The sequence below is a fragment of the Malus domestica genome, chromosome 01 (genome assembly GCF_042453785.1).
Source record: "Malus domestica chromosome 01, GDT2T_hap1".
Lineage (NCBI taxonomy): Eukaryota > Viridiplantae > Streptophyta > Magnoliopsida > Rosales > Rosaceae > Malus > Malus domestica.
The window spans coordinates 23325234-23349623 of NC_091661.1; the positions used below are offsets into that span (position 1 = coordinate 23325234).

Consider the following 24390-nt stretch of genomic DNA (forward strand, 5'->3'; position numbering starts at 1 on the left):
CTTAGCCATCCTTCTAGAAACAATTGCAAGTACTGAACTAGAGAGAAAACATCCAATTCCAACACATCTGAATTTCATTTATCATGTATAAAAATTGAGTCTATACATATATCCCTTGCAAACCCTATCACTTAATCAAAACTGTGGCCACATCTACGTAAAAGTACCTCTGTCTAACTTGTTCACAAAATTACTCCACCAAGACAATAATCACTAGTGTCTTAAAAACTCTACACGGTAACAAACTCCGCTATGAGCTTATCGAACAAAAATCTCTCAATTTCTCTACCAATACCATCAATATCATCTCCTAAATCTAGCTCAATCTCCCTTCCTAGCGCCTTTTCAGTGGTGTCCCATCCTGTTTCCTTCTCTTGGCTAACAAGCAACATCCATAGATCTTCCTCTATCATCTCCTCACTTGGCGTGGATCTAATCCTTCTAGACACGGGCTTTGTCCATGTGGGAACACCCATACAAGGCTCGAAAATCTCCATCAACCCTGCATTTATACGGTCAAACAAAAGCCTCATGTCCGACCTTTTCCATGATGCCTGATCACCAAACTTCTTCTCCAGGGTCTCAAAGACAGCAAGGCTTACTGGCCATTCCGGAGGGCACCAGGTGCTCAAGTCCATTGTCAAGTTCCTACCATAAAAACCTATCTCCGCTAACACATCAACAAGTTAGGAATAGTCTCTACTTTCTTCAACCCTGAACAATCTCATTGAATCTTCATTTTCTTTGTAACTGCTTGCAGATCCTTGAATAGTATCATCATCGTCGTCACTTAAAACGATCATTCCAGATCATTCGGAGTATATGTCAGAGTAGTCTGATTTCAGAAATGCAAGTAGAATATACAAATTTAGCATGAATAAATCGAAAAATAATTAATCAAAAGCATGAACAAATAAAAAGGGTTAATATCTTAGAAATCAAACTTCTATTCAACAGACTCAACACACCGGTGATGTCAACATTCATCCTTTGCGGGAATTCTGGTGTAGGTGACCACTCTCCACTAAATATTGGTTCCAGAACTGAAACTGGACTAGGCTTATCAGCCTCCTCCAAGCTCGCCATACAATCTGATTCTGTGGTGGAGCAGTGCAAAAGAAATGGACTTTCTTTTTTGTCTTCAGTGGATGTTTCCTGCAGTTTCACAATAGTTTAGAAAAGTGGCGTAGGGCAATAGTAAATCTAGTGAAAACATGAATAACCAAGCAACATTTAATACGGATTTTCACAGTAAACTGATTAAAAAAAAACAAACCATGTATAAAAAGACTACCTGTCTTCTAAAGAAAGAAACAACAAACCTGTTGAACTGAAGCATCTGTGCCATGACTGGAAGAATTGTCATTTTTGTCTACAAAAATGCCGGCTCTGCGTCCAGATTGCTGCTTCTTGAAATTTCCGGAAGTCTTTTCCACAGTGTGAACACCTTTGAATTCTAGGCTTGGATAAGAGTGGAGTTTCTTACGGTTGGATCTCAACTTTATAGGTCCGAAACCATCATTCTAGTTGAATTTGTACTCCCTTGACTTGTGCTGCCCCAAATTAATAGACCATTTTGGCTTGAAACTCCACTCATTGCAAAGAGCTGCATATTTATCTTGTTGTGCTCTAAACTTACTGAGGTCTAGGTCTTTCAGGTCATTCCTAATGAGCTTTCTTTTCGGTTGAAGATGCCTAACAAGATTGTGATCCAATGTTCTTGAGCCTGTTTCGTGGGCAGACAGGGCAAGCGAATTCCTGAGGGTAGCGCCTCTACGAGCCATTCCTGCTTCTTCCGGCTTATTAATCATCTTCCGTCGTTCTGAGAGTTGCTTTTTGGCTTCCCGAGATTCATATGACTCGTCTGAATAAGAAAAGGACTGGTATCTTGAGGAAGACAGCCTCATTGATTTAGTTTTCATTGCAACTGAGTTGCCACCTCTGGATCTTAACCGTGATACCTTTGTACCAATGTTGGTTTTGTTGCAACTTGTATTTTCAGTTAGCTTACCCAATATTTCCCTCAAAACTGTAGACCTTAAGCTTACTAGTTCCATGTCAAATGCCAAGTTCTTCCCTTCTTTTACTTCAACATGTATTTTCACACTACCAGGACTAGAAAACTCCGTGCACTTTCGATCACTGGAATGAGAAACATCAAGGGAACTAAAAGAAGGGAAACATCTAGCAGAATTCTCAGCCTTTCCATGCCCTGGTTTCAAGACTACAAATCTACCACTAAGAATGCATCCTTCTTTGTTCAACCCCAATTGCGATCTTGAAAAATCATCTAAATTTAAGAGTCCAACTTCTCCAAGGGATTCTGTGCCAATTCCATTCTCAAACGTCTCAAGTAAAGTGGCATTTGGCAGCTCATATCTCCTCCCGGATTTCCTGCATATATAAACATTTCCACTGCCAGAAGTACATGTCGAAGGGGAAACTTGCAGATTATGCTGATGCTCGCTGATCAAAGAACTGCCCCTCGGGAGACATGCCGCGACATGATCACCCTCATAATCCATAATTTCCAGTACTCTCAACCTGAATGAATGACGAGACTCTCTGGCACCAATGGAAGCAACTCTGTGTAGGTAATTCTCAGACGGCACTCTTCTTTGTTTTTGGACAGGCACCTGAGGCGGCAAGCCATTAAGGCCCATCAGCTTTTCCATAACACTTGGTGTACTTGTAGCTTCCATTTCTGCCAAGTATTCCGATATCATCTATACAGGCACCGTGAGCACTTGACTCTCTAGAAAATGCAGGAACGGATCTGCACAAAATCGGATGATGCTTGGTGAACAAGCGAAAAGTATACAACGTGAAAATCCGAAGAACAACAAAAAGAAAAGGATTCAGTGAACCCATTCGAGTTTCCGAATGATCATAAATTTTTACTGTTCCAAGAAACCTAGTAGAGATACAGAATACTGAAAGTTTGTAGAAACCAAATTATTACCACAACTTTTGTCAAGCAATCAATGAAACAACAACAAAAGGAACAACAAGAATCTATGTAAATTGAACACAACATCATAATTACAAAACAAAGGGACAATTTCAGACCTTTAAACCTCAAAGAACCCACACTGCCATCATATGATATGGTCATCCTAACTACTACAACAACCACCTCAACTTCACTGAAACAAAATCTTCGCAATACCGGACGTAGCCAAGTTGGTTATATCAACGTGCTCTATCATTCTGTACTCAAGTTCGAATCTCCTTCTTGCTAATTTTGTTTAGATTAAAATATTTCTCAACAAAAGAACATCATCATTTATGCCACCACTATGAAATCCCATTAAGAAGAACAACCATCATTAACAAAAGCACAAGCATGCAAGAATCAAAACCCAATAAAATTATGAATCGCTCTATAAATTAAAGAACAAAGAAAATCCAGAAAATTAAAATTTGTGAATTAATGAAAGGCTCAAAGGCTTACCTTTCTACCATTGGTCAGGCCACCATAATTAAATTCCTTCACCAAAACCAACAATCTTTATAAAAACTCTCCCTTCATTTTTGGACTAGAATTTAATAACGTAATAATTTCATCAATCCAAGAAAATGACTCAGCGGTACACCCGCAAATCTGGTCAACAAAATATTTTGAAAAATTTTAAAATAAAGTCAGTAATCCAAAACCGCAACAATTTTTGCTTATTTGCTCACGGAAGTGGGCGAAAAGTAAAATCTGGGAAATGGGTTTTGGATTTAAATTCTGGGATCTGAAGAAAAAATTGGATCGAATGATGAAAAAATGATTGGGAAGGGGAAGAAGAAAAAATTTTAAAAAATTAATTAATTAAAAACAGAGATACAATACAAAGTACTAGTTTGGTACTGTAAAAAGTGATATAAAAAAATGAGCTCGAAATGGTGTTTGTTAAACATTTAAAAACAACTTATTTTCATAGTTTTAGATGAAGAAAAAAAAATGAAAACGTGAAGCAGTTAAAATGAGCTTATTCTCATAGTACAACAGAAGCCGTTTTTTTTTTAAACACAGTAATACCAAACTAGCCCAAAATCTTTTGTGTTGGGGTCGTTTTATTCTATTTGTTTTGTCGTAATATACCCAAATTATTTAATTGTCTTGCTTGCGTAACTCCCGCCACAACGATATGGTTTTTTAATGGGGATTTGATTGGAGCTTTCCAATTTTTTATTGGTCCAGACACGGAGGGGGATTTGTGGGAGTGGATTCTGTGAAGAAATTAGGACTGGAAATAGAGGAATGTTGGGGTGTGTATTTGGTATGTCCGATTCATATGATTGCATGGGAGATTATGGTTCAAATTTTGACTTTTAGTTGGGGGCGGCGGTAGCGGCCGCGGCCGCGGCGGTTCGGTCTTAGGTGTTCCTGGGTTTTTGGAGGTTGAGAAATAGTGGGTTGGGTTTATTTGTCAAGGATTTGGGCCTGTGGCTTGTGGAACAAGATTTTAGTCCACTTAATCATTGCGCTTATGACACTGTTTGCAAGTTGATTATTGATCAAAACAACGAGAGATACGTGTAGAAGATGGTGGCATTTCATGCTTATCACGCATTACAGTATGTTTTAGTTTACTCACATGACAATACGTGATAAATATGGTGTTATTGTAATGTATTGGTTGCATGTACTTCAACATTACACACAGGCTTGACCTAGTTTGCATGGGTTTGACTAATTTTAGGTCAACTACATTACATATACTACAATACCAAACTAGGCCAACTACGTGAAATAGCCTCATAACGTACAATTTTAAATCAGCATGATGATAAAAGTAAGGTTAAACTTATGCTTAGATCATATAGATGACATTTAAGGGTGGATATACGTTTCAAATCAAGATATATTTTGTACTAGAACTCTATATCTTGTACTGCACCAAATGTCTCACTCAAAAGAATTTTGGCATTACGCGCTTATTGTTGGTATGCAACAAGTATAGAGTCTTACATCTGCCTCTACTTAATTGTGTCCCCAATAAACTAACATTCTAGCTTCACCTCTAATCCATGATATGTAAATTCTCAAGTGTCAACAAAAAGTCAACGTTCAATTCAACCCATTTTTATTTTCACATCAAACTACATTCGCCCTAGTAGTAAAAGTACTTCTTTTACTTGCCAATATAACTCCTTTTGATCAGCTCAAAATTAGAAATTTTAGATCCCAATTCAATTGTACTCACTTGCATGAAGTAATTGTCAGGTGAGTGGTGATCCAAATACTTATTTTTTTTCTTTTTATTTTTAACAAGCGATATTATCTATGTTAAGGGGTTAAAAGGGGAGGGAGGTGGGCTAACCTCACAATGGACGAGTCATAATAATGTGGTTCAAATTCATTTTTGACGAAAATCGAATATAAGAATTTTCACTTACAAATGAAGAAAAATAACACTAGACCATAGTAGTAAGTAAAGAAAACCATAAAACCAAACAATCACATCATCTCTCATGTAATGCTTTAGAAAAAGTGGAGAAAACCATGAAAACCAAGTCACCTTTTTCCTTCCATAATATATGCCTTTTCATCTTGTTATGACATGGAAAGGAATATCAAATATGTGGCAGAAAATGGGGATATAGGTAGAGATTAGAAACATACAAATTAAAAAGGTACCAATTCTATTGAATATGTTGACAAGTAAATGAATCCAATGGGTTTGTTCCCAACAATAATGTTATATATTCTCACATAAAGCAATATACTCAAAACCAGGACAACATGCAGTTAGAAATGACAAGTAAATGAATTTATTGAGTTGTTAATGGATATCCATTAAACCCATCTTCGGTTTTATTTATTTTTTCCGCATCTAAAGTTTACTAAGATTATTTAAACAACTTTTAGGGTTATATTTGGTACCTTAATTCCAATTACAATCATCCACACACGTACCCTGAAGTCAGCCACCGTCGAAGACGCCGTTGCCGTTGCCAACGGATAATTATGTAAATGGCGGTTGAAATAAGGGCCACGTGGTATTATGTATGTAGTCAGCATTCATACCATGTTCATAGTGTTTTGTAACGTAGAAAAAGAAGGGAAAAAAAAAAGATTAAAAAAGTGTGATTAGAATGTAAAGATATGGAAATTTGAAGCTCCACAATTTGTGGATGAATGCTTGACACGTAAACGACCTAAATGGATTAATCAAATGTCCTTGCCAAGATATAAACATGTGCAGTTATGATCATTTTTGTCAACTCCGTTAGAATTTCTATCAAAATAAGTTATGGTGGAATGATCATTGTTATAATTGGTTAAAGTTGATGGACTATTGTTATAATTGGTTAAAGTTAAGAAACCATTGTTCCGTTTGAATTAAAGTTAAGAGACCATTGCTAAAATTTTCTCATTTGATTTTCATATTTGTCACTTGATTAAGCATCACGTGCTTGACGTATGATTCATTTAGACAAATTCTAACAGAGTTAATGAAAGGAACATAGATGCATGTTTTAAAAGACCAATAATTGTAGATTTTTAGTTGAACGATCATCGCTCAAATTCAGTTAAAAATAATCGACCATTTCTACAATTTTCTTTGAATGATATATCAACTAACCACAGATCACATACCTATTCAAAGTCAGAGGCTTTTGAATTTGTTACGTTTCAATTCTCTTTAATTTTCTTGTAACTTAATTTGTCTTTGAACACACAAAAAAAAAATAATAATAATAATAGTTGACTGATCTTCTTTGTAAACGCAGTTTTTGCCGATGCATGTGTCTCTGAAAATTGGTTATGTGCATTGTAAATGATGTAATTAACACTAACATGCTATTAAAATAATGAAAACTATTTCTACTTTATTAAACAAATAAAATTAAGAAAGTTTTAACGAAAAGCCCGCGGTACTGTTCATTTTAACGAAAAATCACATTTTTACATTAAAAAGTCAAACTTGGTACTATGCATTTTACCCTTTATTTTGTCCTTATCGTTAAAACTCAAAATTTTCAAACCATTTTCATTAGTTTTCCTTAAAATTAATGTCTTCTTTGAGGACATTCAAAAACCATTTCTTTGACATCTAAAATGTGCCCCTAAAATTTCAGCTTTGTCCTCCATTTTTCTAAAGCCACCCCATCCCCATAAACAAATGAGGAAAAAAAGTTAGCTCAATAGCCACGGACCACCCATATAAGAGGTATCCGTCATTGATATCAGCACAGCCAAAAACCCCCCACGTCGTGAAAGTTGACAACCAAGATCGACTCTCTAACAGACTGAGAATTACCCAACACTATTGATTCACACACCCCATCTCCCAATTCTCTATTACCTACCAACGAGTGGGTGGCTACAATTTTAGAGAAAAATTAATTAATAAGCCTTTTATATGCAAAGTGTATTAAGTTTGTGTCAGCACTGACATATGCCTTAATATATATACATATATACCCTCAAAGCTCATCAACTCTCGCTCCATAACCAACCGTTCTGCCCCATTACCTTTCAGTTTCATCTTCCACACTCTCTACCCCCTCTGCTCCCTAATGGCTCTCGAGGTCGCTGCCAAGGCCGCTGCCGGCGCACCTGATCTCCTCGGCGACTGTACGTTCACATTTCTCTCTATTTTCCCTCGATTTCCTTCCTAGATTTTGATCAAATTTTGCTAATTTGGTAAAATTTCGTTTCTGACAGGCCCTTTCTGCCAAAGGGTTACTCTAACCTTGGAGGAGAAGAAAGTACCCTACAAGCTGCACCTCATCAATCTCAGCGACAAACCCAAATGGTATTTCTTTGTGTTTTGGATTTTTGAGCCAGAAACAACGTGCAGGCAGAGATGGAAAATGCTGGATTTTTTTGTTTTAATGGATTTAATGTGTTTTGGTTGGTGATTTGTAGGTTTACGGAAGTGAATCCAGAGGGGAAGGTGCCTGTGGTGAAGTTTGATGACAAATGGGTGCCTGATTCCGATGTGATTGTTGGGATCATTGAGGAAAAATACCCTGAGCCTTCTCTCAAAACCCCTCCTGAATTTGCTTCTGTGTATGATCTCTCTCTCTCTCTCTCTCTCTCGTTAGTGGGAAACTGCTGTTGGAAGCACTTATGATTATAAGCGTTTTTTCTAGAAGTGCCTTTAGTATAACCAAGTTCATAGTTTTATTAAAAATCCAAATACAGCCTGAGAATCACTTGGAAGTGCTTCCAGAAGCAGTCCCAAACGGGCCTTTATTTGTTGTTTATATTTTTGTAACTGTAGGCTCCTTGATCCGTTTCTCTTAATTTGATTTGGTTAATGTTTGTTGGCCTGGTAAACATCTGAGTACTAACGTTATAGGGAATTCATATTTACATTTCTCTCTTTTTCGTACGGGTTGTCAAGCAAATAATTTATATTAAAATGGCCCGTTGTATTGTGATCATGGTTTGCTAAACTTGAATTTTTGAGGATATCTTTATTGCTTAATATTTCGGGATCTTTTTGTTGTGCTTGCAGGGGATCAAAGATATTGGGATCATTTGTGACATTTCTGAAGAGCAAGGATCCCGGTGACGGATCAGAACAGGCTTTGCTTACCGAACTGAAGGCATTAGATGAGCATCTTAAGGCACATGTACGTCAATTTACGTCATACGAAGAAACAGTTACCTTTTCTCTTCAAAAGTTAGTGTTCTTTGTATTTACGTTGGAACATGTTGTAACTTGTAATATGTTGCGAATGAAACCAGGGTCCATACATTGCTGGGGAGAAGGTCACTGCTGCGGATCTAAGCTTGGCACCAAAACTGTACCATCTCAAGGTGGCTCTCGGCCATTTCAAGAAGTGGACGGTTCCAGCAGATTTGGCCCATTACCATAAGTACACCGAGGTATGAAATTTTTCATGCATGATGTTGCATACTTGGAGCTGTATATTTTGTATCTTCCAGTAAACAATTTTTCAGTGTATATGTTTTATAAATAGGAGACCATTTTTGTTCTAGTAAGTATTATAGTGCGTTTAAGTTCTAAATCTCCTTTTACTTCTGTTCGTTACCTGTCTTGATTCATGATGCAGATTTTGATTTCCATGAAATGCTGTAGACTATAGTGATTTAGATTACTGCAAAAAATAAGATTTGGTTCCTGCATAGTTAGGTTTGTTGGTTAATCAATTTGTCTAAAAGCTATGCTGTTGAATTCAGCCACCATGCGATTAGGTGATTGCTATTCTCCTCTCCCTTCAAACACCACCTCTGTGTGTGTGAATGTGTATCCCGCTCTCCCTCTCCCCATGTTTGTGTGTGAAAACTAGTCTGCAAGTTTGGGAAAGTTGGTCAATTACAATGTGTTGTGGTTGTGCACTCTGATGCATAGAATAATTATCAATGCAATGCCTTAATGTGTAAGAACTAGAGCCTACATTCCTTGTAAGGGATTGCCTGTGACCAGCATTTGTTGGTACGCAATCAGTACTTTTTTCTTTTGTTCCAATGTGTAAAACCCGATACATTAACATTTTTTGGTAATCTTTCAAGTGCTCACAAATCCGAAATCTAAACAGTGATGGGAGCCGATTTTTCTAATTATAATTTATGCTTTTGCAGCTGCTTTTCTCAAGGGAATCCTTCGTGAAGACCGCTCCTGCTGACGAGAAATATGTGATTGCGGGATGGGAGCCGAAGGTGAATCCATGAAATAGTCCTAGATTATGAGCTCATTTGTTCAAGTTTAGTTGTGTAATATGTTTTAAGACATATGCATGTCAGTTGTGGAAGCTAAACTTGACTTTGGGTTATTTCCCATGTCTAATAAATGTGTTAAATCTAAATCGTCTATTATTTTGTATTAGCTCCGCTGGTTGCTATTTCTTGTTTATGTAGGTTGTCTTCTGTGTTTTCATCCTTTTAATTTCGGAGTGTTTTTCACATTTTCGTTTTTTTCCTTCTGCACGACTCTCAGTGCAGAAGCACATGTGCTTCTCTAGAAGTGATTGTGGCCATTTCCGTACTCATTTTCAAACAATCCCTTTGTGATACGACACGACCTGTTATTAGGCTCAATCTTCAGCGGTGAAATACAACAATTCTTGTGGTAAATGCTTCACTTTCTTAATTGCAGCAGCTGAACCTCAACATTCAACAGTTACCCTCATGCTTTCTCATTCGAAGCTTTTCTTGGGTTTTTACTAACATTTTATTTATTTATTTTTTATTTATTTAATGTATAATGATATATTTACACTAAGTAGTAAAATAATAAAATGGTTTTCAACCTCATATCCATGAGATTCGTATTTAAGATCTCTCAATAACGGGTGGGTTATTACCAACTTTGAAAACAAAATTTTCCATCATCCTAAAACAAACTGGCAATTCTGTACAGCCTTTGTTTACGTGAAATGACTAAGAAACTGGGTGTCAAAGGAGGTCTTAGGCCTCTCTAAGGATATGGGTGGAATGGGCTTCAGGGATTTTCAAGAATTCAATGATGCATTACTAGCTATGCAGTGGTGGAGGTTAATTTTGGAGCCAAATTCGTTGTGGGCTCGGGTTATTAAGGCCCGTTACTTCTGCAAAAAAGGGGCTAGGGCGTTGTGGGCTTGGTCTAATCTTCTCACAGGCAGGGAGCTTCTTGCCGGTGGTTCCCATTGGCAGATAATGGGGGGGGGGTGAAGATGTGCGTGTTTGGGTGGATAGGTGGCTGCCCTCGTTACCTTCGGGGCACCCTATGCCACTTGGCGAGGTTGAAGTCACGAAAAATTTACGGGTTAGCTCTCTCATTAGCTTCTCTTCCCGACAGTGGGATATTGATTTTTTGCGATCGTTCCTTTCTATGGCGGATCAAAGGGCTATTCAGGAAACGCTTATTGGAGACCCGAGAAGGAAGGACCTTCTTGTTTGGGCTGCTAGCCGGAATGGTCAATATTCTGTTAAATCAGGTTATCGGTGGCTTCAGGTTCGATCTTTAGATTTCTTGGATCATCGCCTGCCTGTAGTTCGTTCGATTCTGAAAAATTTGTGGACAATTATTTGGCAGTTAGAGGTACCTCCAAAAATTTGTCACTTCTTATGGTTATCGTTGCATCATGGCTTGCCAACTTGTGCGGCTCTTTTTAAAAGGCGATTATCCTGTGCACCTACCTATCCGCTTTGTCGTTGTGATGATGAATCTGTTGAGCCTGTTTTTCTTCGTTGTCCTTGGGTGGAGGCTATATGGTTTGGTGGTGCTCTTAATTATAAAGTTGATAGAGCCAGTATCGATTTGTGGGCTTTGTGGTTGCAGGCAGTGTTGTCTTCGAATCTGGGATTTTTGGCTGATAGGAATTGGTTCCAATCTTATGTCGCTTTTACTTGCTGGTTCATTTGGAAAGCTCGATTGATTTTGTGTTTAATCAGGTCTCTATCAATCCCTTTAATGTTGTTTTTGCTCTTTTGAATGAGTTCGAAATTTTTTGCATGCAGTGAAGGATTTTGGAGCTCTTCGATCTATGGTGGGTCCTCGAGAGGCCGTTAGTAACAAGTGGTGTCCTCCTCCTCCTCCATTTGTAAAAATTAATGTTGATTCTAGCTAGTCTAAATGTTCTCAGATGGGTTTTGCGGGGGTGGTTGCAAGGACTGCAATAGGGAGTTTTACGGCTGCGGTGAGGTTCTCTCTTATGGCTCATTCTTCTTTAGTGGCTGAGTCTCTCGCGATTCTTCGAGGTTATGAGTTGGGTGCCACGTTGGGTTTCAGCTCTGTTATTATTGAATCAGATTCTCTTCAAGCGATTTCTTGTTTAAACGGTTCTCTTGAAAATGGCAGTTGGGAGGCTTTCCCCATTTTGGCTAGGGCTCAAAGGTTGGGTGAGGCTTTCCAGAACTGTCACTAGTCTTAGGTGCCAAGATCAGCCAATATGGCAGCGGATGTCCTTGCGTCGGTTGGTCTTACGGAGATGTGTGATTTTGTGTGGGTTGACAGACCCCCATCTTCGTTAGTTCATGTTTTATGTAATAATGGTCTTCCTTGTCCTCATTAACTTGGTGTGGTGGGTTTGGGGTGACACTTTAACTTAGTTTAAGTGTCTGTGGCTTGTATCCCCGCTCACTGCTTTGCTCTTGTTTAGTTTTCATGGTGTTTGCCTCTGTGTAGGCTTTCTTGCTCCTGTTCGGCTTCTTAGCCCTGGATTGTGATTTCCTAGTTAAAAAAATAATAATAAAAAATAAAAAATAAAAAAAATAAATAAAAATAAAAAATAAAAAATAAATAAATAAATATATATATATATATACATACATATACCTCATTCCAAAATGTTAATCAACCATTGAGCAACCCTAGTGAACTATTGATCTTGACGATCTTAGACAAGATTGGGATATGTTAAATTCATCGTTACCTAATTAGGGCAAGTCTACCCCACTACACAATAATTGCTCCGTTAATTGGGCAAAAATAATTATTGCCTTAAGAATAGTAATTGTTTGAGAGCATTTCCACCTCATGAATGAATTGACGGGGGAATGAGAATTAAAAAACTATATTCTAAAAAACTATTATTTTTAATTTTCCAACCGAGAAGCCAAATCTAATGTGGCATAACATGGAATAGTAGTTCTCCCCTTGCTGTCAAATTTGACAGTAGCGTCAAATATTTTTTTATTAATTTTTTTTATCAGATATGCAACTCTCCTCTCTCCTTCAATGGCGTCCATGGCCACCCTTTTCGTCAACACCCCTTACCTTTCTCACTCTTTCCCTAAGCCGTCATCTGCCCATTTTGCCCATGTCCTCAAGCTCTCAACCCATCTCGGGTCCAAGAGCACGAGGTCGTTGGCAAAAGAGGAGGTGGAATCACGTGACTCGTTAAAGGAGCTACTGGTGGAGTCACGCGACGTTGTGGTGTCAGAAGAGAAAGAGTAGGACGCGGAGGAGGGGAGGAGGAGGGTGTGGACCATGGAGAGGCGAGGTGAGAAGTGCAGAGGGAGGATGTGGCCTTTTGTAGAAGAGCTCGTCTACGGGGCAGACGGAGTTGGAGGATTTGCGAGGGGAGAGAGATGGTGAACTCAAAATTGGATGAGGATGAGGAGGAATGGAAAGAGTGGGTGGGTGAGGGCGGTAGGGTTTGAGATTTGTGGTGGAGGTGACGGTGGTGAGGGTGAGGATTAGGTATGGTCATATCATTGGTCGGATCTTTTGTCGTGCTCAACGTCTCCATTTTTAGTGTGTTGAGACAATTAAGTTACATGGTAATGATTTTTGTGATCAGCGAAGGCTGGTCGAGCCCTCTCCACGGATTCATGAGAGAATCTGAGTTCCTCCGAACTCTTCGTTTCAAACCCAGAAAAAAATAGTTTAATAAAAAAAATAGTGTAATAAAATAATATTTAATTTGACATACCAGGTGGAGAGCAAAATTTTGAAAGATGTCAAAATGCCACATAGGTTGTCAAATTCAAATTTTATGTTTAAAATTTGACATCTCTTTTGGAGATGTTCTAACTAGTCTAGCCACACCACGTATCATTATCCAAAATTACAATTCCGTTCGGCAACACGTTGGGTTCGCGTCGGGCTTGAGTGGCTCAGATTGTCTTGCCTTTGGCTTGGGCTCGCGTGGGCTTGAATGGCACGACTTAGGCCATGGGCCTTGCCGTGGTGGTTGCTACGGTGGTGCCCCGTGAGGGTGGTGCCGCTCCACTCATTGTTGTGTTGAGCCTCATAGATTGTCGCGGTCCTAATCCTTCAACGTTGGAATTTCCGTTCATTGAGGTTTTCGAATCTCTTGCCATTGTACTTTTCTTTTACATTTTATCAAAGAATTTTTAAAAATAAATATTCCAAGAATAAGAACGTACAAAAAATCTACAAGTGAACAAGAAAACGAAAAATCTTGAATGCGAGAGTCTTCTACGAGTGTTTGATTAAGACTCTCAATGAAAGCACCAATTTGTGGATGCAAATTTCTTCCTTCTTGTTCTTGGAAAAAATTGCACCTACAAAACAAATAACACCTTAGGTCAAGGCTAAGAGCCTCACGTGCCCACGATGAATAAGGGGGGGATTTGGCCGAAGAACCTCCGATGCCAAAGTTATAATTTTAAGGGAAAAATGTTTGGAGAATTTAGAGAATTTTGCAAGAGAGTTGGAATTAAGTTTTGGAGAAAATGAGGTGGTATTTATAGGGGTATGACCGACCCCTTTGGGAGGATGGGGACCAACCACTTGGATGGTTTTTTCGGTATGATTCATAATTTGTTAGCTAATTAATATAATTTGAAGGGAATGATTTGGGGGTTACCTTGTGGAGAATATTTGATGAGGATTGATAAAATAGGTTTTGAATGATCACCTATTTTGATCACTTTTGACCTTGATTGAGTCATGATTGTCCATTGCTCACGCGTAGGAGTTCCGATGTGCCTCGAGGATAATCTTGTCATTTTTACCCAAAAATCCATATGTCGTCTCTATATTTTTCTTGATTATTTTTGGCTCCACAAATGCCCCCACACATGTTGGGCTGTTCGCAGGAAAGGGCAGCAGATGTAGAGATCTTCTTGCTTTAGGAAACGTAGGACTGTTTCCTATTTTGATGTATATTCCCTCTTTAATTGGAAGTTGGAACCTTCTAGGAAAAGGAAATAAATCACTTCTAAAGTCTATTTAAGTCTACCTTAAGTAGATGATTAAATCAACTTTAGAGAGCAATTTATTCTACCCTACAAGAAAGAGAAAGCTAGAGGATATTTGTTCCCCCTCCCCTAGCAATCTTCTACACTTGCTCGTGTAAAGGATCATCTTTCGTGCTTTCTTCGTCTTCTCCGAGCCTCATCAAGGGAGGAAAATTTTAATTTTCCTTGTTTTCTTCTTGGATAGTGTTGTCGCGTGGCAACCGTCGGGGTGGTGCAGCACGTCGACTGATAAGGCCCAGAAGTCGACTCGGCATGGGCCGATGAGGTGTTGTGGCAGAGACCACTGCTTGGGCTGCTCGGTTTGGCTAGAGCCAAGGGCAGCTTGTGCGGCTGGGGCCGCAGATTGAGGCACTGAGAAGCAGTGCTAGGCGAGCCGCATGGCTTATATCTTTTGGGCTTTTGGACCTGACGCAGGCCAGGCCGGCGATTGAGAGAAATTTGGAGGTCGTGGGCCTCATGGGCTGCTGGAATGCTGGGCATGCAGGCTTCCTGCCTGTTCGTCTGAGAGAAAAAATAAGAGAAAAACCAGTATAGGTTGAGCTCATTTGCTGAGTACCGTGAATGGCGTTAGCTGCTTAGTCCTCTTTGCCGGGAGAAATGTGGGTTACTCCCAAGAGATGAGGTAAATAGGATCAAGATGGATGCATTGGCTCGTCTAATCGTTGTCGTGGAGCCTAGTATAAATGAATGTGGAAATAAAAGATCTTCCCTGCTTGCTCAAGAGATGCTGGTTGAGAAAAAACTGAAGACTTCATCCGATGCTCGTGAAGGTCCGCCTGCTACCGAAAGGCCTGTGATTGACATGACTTCTTCCAATGGGAAGAAAAAGGAGGCTGCCAAATCTGAGTATGTGGCGTCTGCCATGTCAAGAATGGCTAATATGATTGATGATAGGATTGCTCAGCGTAGAGGTTTTGTCATACCCCTAGTGCCGAAGTCTATACTAAGACATCCGTTAGAAGCTAAGTCCGGTTCACCTTTGGAATGGCTTGTTATTATGAAGAGTGATAAAATGGACTCTGCTGCTAAAGTGGCGCCAAGACCCAATCCCCCTGCTGCTGAGACGGATTCGCCTGCTGGGAAGGAGGAGACTGCTCGCGTGGGCAGTTGTGAGAAATCCACTAAGCCTGCTTCTGGGGAGGCTACTGAGATTAATGTGCTTTTGAAACCAGATCTGCTTGAAGACATTGACATGCCAAGTTTGTCGATGGCGTTAGAGGGGTCGTTTGCCCAAGTTCCTTTGCGAAGCTAATGACCGAGTATAGGAAGATTACCCTACTTGCCATGATGCAGAAGATGGTTATTCTAGCATCCGAGTCTATGCTCATTGACCAAAAGGATACCAAGGCTGCTAAGGAGGTGACAAAGGATATGGCAGCCGAAACTTATTCTTTAGCTGAGAAGATCAAATGATTAGAATCTCAGCTCGTCGCTTTGAAGGGGTCTAATATCTCTGCCCCCACTTCTTTGCAGCTTGAAACTGCTGACCAAGAGATTGTTGACTTGAAGACTAGGCTTGACGCGATCCAAGTTATATATGAAAGTGCAAAGAAGAAGATTCAGATGTTACATACCTCAGATTCAAGATCTTGAGCGTGCCGTTTCTGAGTTTAGTTCTGCTGCTTATGCAAAAGATGAAGAGTTGATTGCTGCTTATAACTAAGTGATCCACTTCAAGAAAGTCGTTGATAGGCTTGAACCCCAAGTGTTGGAACTCCAAGGTACGCTGAAGATCAACGAAGGTTTGTAGAAATAAGTGGATGAGCTGCAGGGCATCTGTGTTGGTCTGCTCGAGGAGAACGAGCAGCTGAATGATGAGAAGGCTGGGTTCAAGGCTTTGTTTATTCAGAGTCATGCCTATTTCTACAAGTTGGGTTATGTAAATCATCTCTTTGGTAGATCGTCTGACTTCGAGTTTGATGGGAAAGACTTCGAAGCCTTCTCTATTTCTTCGGAAGACTTGCTTTCCTTTATTTTGAGGCTTCCATTGATAAAGTAATCGAAGAAGTTGGTGCCCAAGTTGGGGCAGCCGGGGATGAAGCGCTAGATGGTGCCGCTGCTGAGGGTGCCGCGACTGCTGAAGGTGTGGCAACCAAGTAGTCGTAGAGCGTCCAAGCTACTGAAGAGTAGCCTTCTATGTAGTCATTAGGATTTTCTTTGTTTTCCTTTTTGCTTTTGCTTTGCTTGAACTTTTTCAGTCTTTGCTAGTCGTTTATCAATTTTGCTAGAAAATTTAATAAACTTGCTTCCTTCGTTTTTCTCCATCTTCGCTTCTTTTGTTCGTGCCCTGACCTTTAGACTTTATAAACCAGTGGCAGACATGCTACTTTTCTATAAGCAGACAGGCCGCGTAGCATATGCAGTCGTAGGTGTTGGTGTAGAACTTTGCAAAGTTGTTAGCCATATGGTCGGCAGTTGGACGCCTTATTTACAGAAGCAGACAAGTCCGCATGACCACTAGGCTGTTAACCTTGGCTTTCTCCAATTCCGTAAGTTGCGTAGCAAGTATCACAACACTTTAGGACTTGGTGTAGGTCATTCTGCGCTTAGCAGAGGTGAAGCTTATTGACTACGTAGCATGTCTGCAGTGGATAAAGCTTCATATATGCACGCTAGTTTGTTTAATCTTTCACAAGAATGTGTGGTTGTATAAGTCTAGCACAGCTTTACTGCTCGAAGGGCAAGCCATAGACAGTCTTCTGGAAACCGTAGGTTACTTTAGTGCACTCGGTAGCAACTTTAGGGTTCCAGGGCAGCCGTCTATAGGGCGTACTGAGTAATATACCTCCTCCATCTTTGAGGCCCGGTTCCTCATAGATTAGGCCAAAAGACCCAAAATTTTTCAGTTAGCTAAGCTTTGAAAAATACCATTGTGGCTACTTCTAGGAATCTCAGCGCAAGCCATCGTGCACCTAGTTATACCAGGGCATCCCGACTCATCCACGTATGGATATTCAGAGTGTAAGTTTATCCTTTCACCTTGGATAACAGACCTATGTGGGTGTCGGGGAATTGGTTTACCCTCTCGCACTATAAAACAATTAGTTTATCCTTTCACATTAGAGAGTAGACTCAGATGGGTGTCTAGGAATTGGTTTACCCTCTCACACTAGAGAGTATGGTTGGTCTCTCAGATGGCGTAATTCATGTGATAAGTCCCTAAGAAGGGTATGGTCTTCTTTTGAAGTGCATGAGTGATCAGCTGTTGTAAGCATGCAGTCGAGCCAAGTTGTAGATTACTTCTGAATTCTCATTGAAAAACAAGTGAAACAAACGAGAACTTAGCTGTAAGGTAGGAATTGCATAACAACTGGATAGTCCTCAGCTTGCGAGGTGGTGCCCGTCGAGCTGCTTGAGTTTTCGAGCTTTGATATGGTGGGAGGTCACACATGGTACTTCCTCAGATTGTAGGCGTTCCAATGCTTTTCGATCTCTTTGTCATTCATGGTGGCAAGGGTGTAACTACCATTGTCGCCTACTTTGTTGATCTTGTACTGACCTTCCCAGATAGGATCCATCTTTTTGGAGCCTTCTATATGGACAGTGATGAAAGCTTTTATTAAGACTAGATCCACGAGTTGGAACTGCCGGATCTTAGCCCTTTTGTTGTAGCTGAAGATGAGCTACTGCTGGTAGGCTGCGATGCGGGTGATGGTTTGCTCGCACTTCTCATCTGCCAGATCTAAGCTTGTGGCCATAGACATCTGGGGAGTTTGTCTGGCCACTTTCTCTTTTTGTCGGGGAGGGATTTCTTAAGGCAGTTGAGAATTGTCTTGTTGGATGCTTCGGCCTACCCATTGCCTTGAGGATATCTCGGTGTGGACATGTGCTGCTTGATGCCATACTTTTGGAAAAACTTCGCCAAATATTTACCCATGGATTACGGGCCGTTGTCAGTGACCATGGATTACGGGTTGTTGTCAGTGACCATGGATTACGGGCCGTTGTCAGTGACCATAGATTACGGGCTGTTGTCAGTGACAATGGATTGGGGATGCCAAATTGACAAATAATGTTCCTTCATATGAAGCGCTCTATATCTGCTTGAGTTGTGGTTGTCATGGGCTCTTTTTTTACCTATTTGGTGAAATAATCGGTTGCCATGATCATCATGCCTCTGCCCCTAATAGCGAGCGACATTGGCCCTGCCAAGTCGATTGCCCACTGCATAAACTGCCAAGGACTTACCGTGGGTGTAGCTCGCTGGCAGGTAGTGCTAGTACCAGTTTGTAGCGTTGGCAGCGATCACACTTTTGCACTAACTCCTTAGCGTCTAAATCTATGGTAGGCCAGTAGTAGCCTACGTTAAGAACTCTCTGCGCTAAGGATCGGCCTCCGGAGTGATTTCCATAAACCCCTTCGTGGATTGAGCTTAGAACCTTTAGGTCGTCGGGAGGCACTAGGTAGCGAAGATGTGGTCCAGTGTAGGATCGTCGGGTAAGAATGTCGTTCTACATGTAGTAACGTGCTGCCTTTATTTGGAGCTTTCTAGACTCCAACCTTTTTGTGAGGAGTGTGTCATTGACTAGGTAGTCTATAATAGAACTTTGCCAGTTTGGAGTTTTATTAACCTGTGACACTTTGGCTGTTGGTTCCGCCTCTATGCTTGGCTTGTCTAGATATTCCACCGAGATAAAGCGTTTGAGTTGGTGGTCAAGGATAGAGACTAGGCCGGTTAGTGTGTCAGCGTGAGCGTTATCTGCCCGCGGAACTTGAGTGAAGGTGTAAGTCTAAAATGCCTCAAGTTGCTTACGTACTTTCTCTAAGTATTGTGCCATCTTTGGATGTTTTGCCTTGTACTCCCAGTAGTCTGGCTGGTGATTAGCTGGGAATCGGAATGAATTGCAAGCTTTTTCACCACTAAGTCTTTTGCCATTCGGATGCCTGCTAGTAGGGCTTCGTACTCTGCTTCGTTGTTGGATGCCTTGAAGCCTATAGTAATCTCCTGCTCGAGCATCAAACCGTATAGGGTGACAAAGACCATGCCTGCTTTGAGCCTTTGTAGTTGGATGCGTCGTTGACGTGCAAATGCCAGAAGTCTCCATCAGGCAAAACATGCATGGCTAAGGCATGTTTGGCTGCCTCCGGAACGTCGTTGGCTCGCTCTGTTGGGTCGCCTAGGCTAGGCATGAAGGCGCGGTAGGAAGCCGTGAAGCTGAGGACATGTTACACGTAGCAGGAGATGCTAAACTGCGGGTATCGGGCCGCTCTAGAGCTGAATCATAGAGCAAGTGTCGGCTAGGGCCGTGTGACACGTAGCAGGAGATAATGCTCAACTTAACGGTACATGTTACTCCTATGTAGAATCTTATGGGGCGACAAGGATAAAACTTACTTCCAAGCATCATTCTAGTGTTCGTCTGCATTTGCGTGCCTTTTGAGCTAAGTTCTTGCATTTGTCAAAAAAATTTGCACCGTCAGTGTCTGCACCTTTATCGTCGCACGTCTGGATTGGGAGAAATAGTGTGTCATGAGGATGACTGTGTGCGTCTGATGGTATAACTTGAGTTTTCGAGTTGCAACAACTGTCGCCAAAGTTAGCTTTTGAATTTCTGGTAGCTAGTTTTCGAAACGATGAGAGCTTTTGAAATGTGGAATACAGGTAGTTGGGCCCCCAGCTCTTCTTGTATGAGGGTAGAGCTTATTGCTGCTTCAGATGCGGCTGCTCGTCAAGTCAGACCTTGAATCTCCTTCAGAGTAGTGAGGGACTTCATATTCAAGATCGCTCATATTTGCCTTGCATGTGCATCGGCAAACCTCGTCCCAAAGTGCATGTTTCCCTGCCAAAGCGAAGAGTCTGTCAGAGTTAGATCTTCTTTCATAATCAATTCTCCGAACAGCGGGTGGTCTGCTAGAAGTTTTTTTTGGAAGGCTGCTCTAACTATTGAGTCATTGCATCCAACTATCTTTGCCTTCTCTACTTTGAACCTCTTCACATAGTCACAAAGCGACTTATTTGGGTTCTTCTTGATGTTGAACAAGTGGTAAGACTTTTCCTTGATCGAGCAATATGATGAATATTCTTTGGTGAAAACCAAAGAAAATTCGTCGAAACTCCATATGGATTGTGGCGACAGGGTGTAGAACCAATAATGCTCCTTGCTTTGTAGAGTGGTGGCGAATATCTTGCACATGAGATCGTCGTTGTTTCGATAGAGGATCATTGCGCTTCGGAAGTGCTTTAAGTGTCTTTCAGGGTCTCCATCCCTTTTGAAGGATGTGAAATGTGGCATGTTGAACTTGCATAAAGGCTTTGCCTGCTCGATCTCATCCTTGAAGGGTGACCTGCTTATGTTGGTCATGTCCCATCGTAGTGCCTCGTTAGTGACTTTGTTATGTTGGAAATTGCGTAATCGCTCGATCATGAGCTTTTCCACTTCTTCATGAATTTGCCTTTGTTTAGGGTAACGGAGTTCTTGGCTACTCCCGGTCATGGCCTACTGGTCTAAGCTGCTATTCCACATGCTCAGATCTTTTATGCTGCGGTTGCAGTGCATGTGGTTCGTTTCTAGCAGGCGAGGGAATTCTTCACAGGCTGCTGGTTGAGCTTGAGCCGAACTAAGTGACTGCTTCTCTCCGTCCTTCATGCTGCCTACTACGATGTAAGGTGGATGATGCTCCTTGTGGGTCTAGCTGCGAATGAACACTTCGCCTGTAAGGTTGCTCATGTTGACTATCAGAGTGTGGCCCCAACCGTGAATGTATGCTCGTCAGTGGGCCTAGTCCAGAGTGCACGCTCCTCCGCACACTAAGACGGGAGTATACGCTATCTCGGGGGCCCAATCGGGAATGTACATTGCCCAAACGCTCGGTTCGTGGCTGGTTGAATGGCTGTTTACCGGGACATTGCTGGAGAGGTTCTTTGTCTGCCCTTGTCCTACTTTGGGACACTTCGTCTGAGGCACGTTGCATCTCGGTACGCTGTAAGAGCTGATTCACTAAGGTCGTCTGTTGTGTGAAGGTTCTCGTCAATTCTATAACTTGTCGAGACAAGGTATGTTCTCCATTTGGGTTGGAAAAACTTAGAATGAATGCGTCTCATTGATCAGTGGAAGTGTGGTAGACTCTAGGCTCGAGATTTGAGTTGGGAAATGTCAAATCCACAAAGAAATGTGATGAAAATGCCCCTGGTTCAATCGTAGGCCCAGAAATTTGAAGCCGGGATGGTTGAACTAATCTTGGATCGCTTTGGGCTGCTTGGAAGGCCACGGGAGCAGGCCATACCGCGGGAGCAGGCTGGGCCACGGGAATGGGCTGCTCGGCTTGGCAACACGTTGGGTTCGCGTGGGGCTTGAGTGGCTTGGACCGTCTCGCCTTGGGCTTGGGCCCGTGTGGGCTTGAATGGCATGGCTTGGGCCGTGGTTATGGTGCCATGGGCCTTGTCGAGGGTGGCTCCCGTGGTGGCCTATGGGGGTGGTGGCACTCCACTCATCATTGTGTTGAGCCTCGTAGATCGCCGCAGTCCTAATTCTTGAACGGTGGAATTTTTGTTAGTTGAGGTTTCCGAATCTCTTGCCATTGTACTTTTCTTTTACGTTTTATCAAAGAATTTTTAAAAATAAAAATTCCAAGAATAAGAACGTACGAAAAATCTATAAGTGAACAAGAAAATGAAAAATCTTGAATGCGAGAGTCTTCTACGAGCGTTTGATCAAGACTCTCAATGAAAGCACCAATTTGTGGATGCAAATTTCTTCTTTCTTGTTCTTGGACAAAATTGCACCTACAAAACAAATAACACCTTAGGTCAAGGCCAAGAGCCTCACGCTCCCACAATGAATTGGGGGGGGGGGCTTTGGCCAAAGAACCTCCGATGCCAAAGAATTTTGAGGGAAAAATGTTGGAGAATTTAGAGAATTTTGTAAAAAAGTTGGAATTGAGTTTTGGAGAAAATGAGGTGGTGTTTATAGGGGTATGGCCGGCCCCTTTGGGAGGATGGGGACCGGCCACTTAGATGGTTTTTTGGGTGTGATTCATAATTTGTTAGCTAATTAATAAATTAATTGAGTAATTAATTAATTAATTAAGTAATTAATTAATTAATTGAGTAATAAATTAATTAATTAGCTAATTAATATAATTTGAAATGAATGATTTAGGGGTTACCTTGTAGATTTGATGAGGATGGATGAAATAGGTTTTGAATGATTACCCATTTTGAGCATTTTTGACCTTGATTGAGTTATGATTGAGTCATGATTGTCAACTGCTCGAGTGTAGGAGTTCTGATGTGCCTCGAGGGTAATCTTGTCGTTTTCACCCAAAAATCCACGTATCGCCTCCATATTTTTTTGATTATTTTTTGCTCCACAACCTGCATTTTGTTGGACCACTCGCCTCAAGCACGAGCCTAGCGCAAAAAAAATTATATCATGGATAACGGTAGGCTAACGTCACATGGCCTCGGGTGCAGGGTCAGGTTGTTCCTGCCCGACTCCTTTGTTCGGCGGTCTTAAGCCTACCAATGGCCCGACTGATTAGGCTGGGATGGAGAGGGATGTTGAGATTTTGGGGAGTTCAATTGCCCAATTGAGATAACTTCTCTTAAAGAGAAATTCGTGGGTACGACCGTACACACACCAAACAAAATAAAAATAAAACCTAGGGCCCAAAACAGTGCGACTAATAGCAGCCGAACCAATCAGTTATTTTTCAGAGCCATATGAGTTCCAACCATCGAGCACACTTACAAAACGCACCTATCCAGGCAACTCAACACACATGTGGCCCAAAACAATGCTAACAATGCCACCGACTAATGGCAGCCGAACCAATCAATGATTTTTCTGGGCCATATGTGACTTCCAACCATTGAGCACGCTTACAAAACGCACCTTTCTATTGAGCTACGTTCACTTTCGACCCTTTTATTGGAATTGAGATTGAGCCTCTTTGTCTTATTTTTAGGAAACTAATGAAAATGGTTTGAAAACATTGAGTTTTAACGATAAGGACAAAATAAAGGGTAAAGTGAATAGTACCAGAATTGACTTTTTAGTGTAAAAATGTGGTTTTTCGTTAAAGTAAACAGTACCGGGAGCTTTTCGTTAAAGTTCCCTTTATTTTTCTCTGTCTTTTGCAAGTGTCCTTGTGTGGGATGGGAATGAATTTGGTTATGCAACTACATTATTCTTTCCAATCCTCACAAAAATTATAGGATTTCTTACTTAGAAATGGAAGATATTATGGATAGGAACGATATCTCATTGTTAATGTGTGGTATAAACAATGAGATATTGTTCATATCCATAACATACTTGGTTGTCTAGGCATCACATATTTAATCTCAACATAGTGTTCACTTACTTTTTTTATTTTTTATTTTTTTTTATGTTAGTAAACATATAATATGATAATTAGAAACAAAAATGATAGTCATACGATGCTTATCTATTCTTGATAAATAAACATTAGAGATATAAGCTTGTATCAAGACCAATTCATCTTCCAGCTTCAATTTCAAAGAAAGAAAGAAATAAAAATCGGAAGTTTTAACTTCTATTCTTACAACCAGTCCAACTTTTGCACTAATCAATGATCCTTATGCTTTTAGTGGGTCGGATCCACCTTCGTTCGCTTGAATCTGCATGCAGCAACCTCACCGACCTGTTTTTGTGGCTACGTCGCCTTATGCTTTCAGATTGGATGGTTGATCGCCTTTGAAGGCTGTGTCGCCCTAGGCATCGGGACCTGGCATTTGTGTCGCCTTGGGCGACCAGTTTTTGACTCTTCAACCATCTTAGGCGTTCGGAGGCAGCCCCACCGCCTTG

The 24390-nt window shown here is 41.0% G+C and overlaps 4 protein-coding genes across 4 annotated transcripts; 1 reads left to right on the forward strand and 3 right to left on the reverse strand.

The window, feature by feature from the left end:
- Nucleotides 1-230: 230 nt before the first annotated feature.
- LOC103433524 (uncharacterized) lies at nucleotides 231-1366 on the reverse strand. Its single transcript, XM_017336301.1, has 3 exons — nucleotides 1295-1366; nucleotides 969-1155; nucleotides 231-670 (listed from the first exon to the last, which is right to left on the reverse strand). Exons 1-3 carry the CDS (start codon nucleotides 1364-1366, stop codon nucleotides 231-233), a joined length of 699 nt encoding a protein of 232 aa, XP_017191790.1.
- A 157-nt stretch (nucleotides 1367-1523) lies between these two features.
- Nucleotides 1524-2726, reverse strand: LOC103433534 (uncharacterized). The gene has a single exon (XM_008371801.1). It carries the CDS (start codon nucleotides 2724-2726, stop codon nucleotides 1524-1526), a length of 1203 nt encoding a protein of 400 aa, XP_008370023.1.
- A 4708-nt stretch (nucleotides 2727-7434) lies between these two features.
- On the forward strand, nucleotides 7435-9821 carry DHAR (glutathione S-transferase DHAR2-like). The gene is given in 6 exon segments (NM_001294126.1): nucleotides 7435-7573; nucleotides 7664-7754; nucleotides 7868-8011; nucleotides 8463-8580; nucleotides 8696-8836; nucleotides 9554-9821. Coding segments are annotated over 6 exon segments (642 nt in total). The 5' UTR covers nucleotides 7435-7515; the 3' UTR covers nucleotides 9644-9821.
- Nucleotides 9822-20346: 10525 nt separating this feature from the next.
- Nucleotides 20347-21054, reverse strand: LOC139189204 (uncharacterized). Its single transcript, XM_070807670.1, has one exon. It carries the CDS (start codon nucleotides 21052-21054, stop codon nucleotides 20347-20349), a length of 708 nt encoding a protein of 235 aa, XP_070663771.1.
- Nucleotides 21055-24390: the final 3336 nt, after the last annotated feature.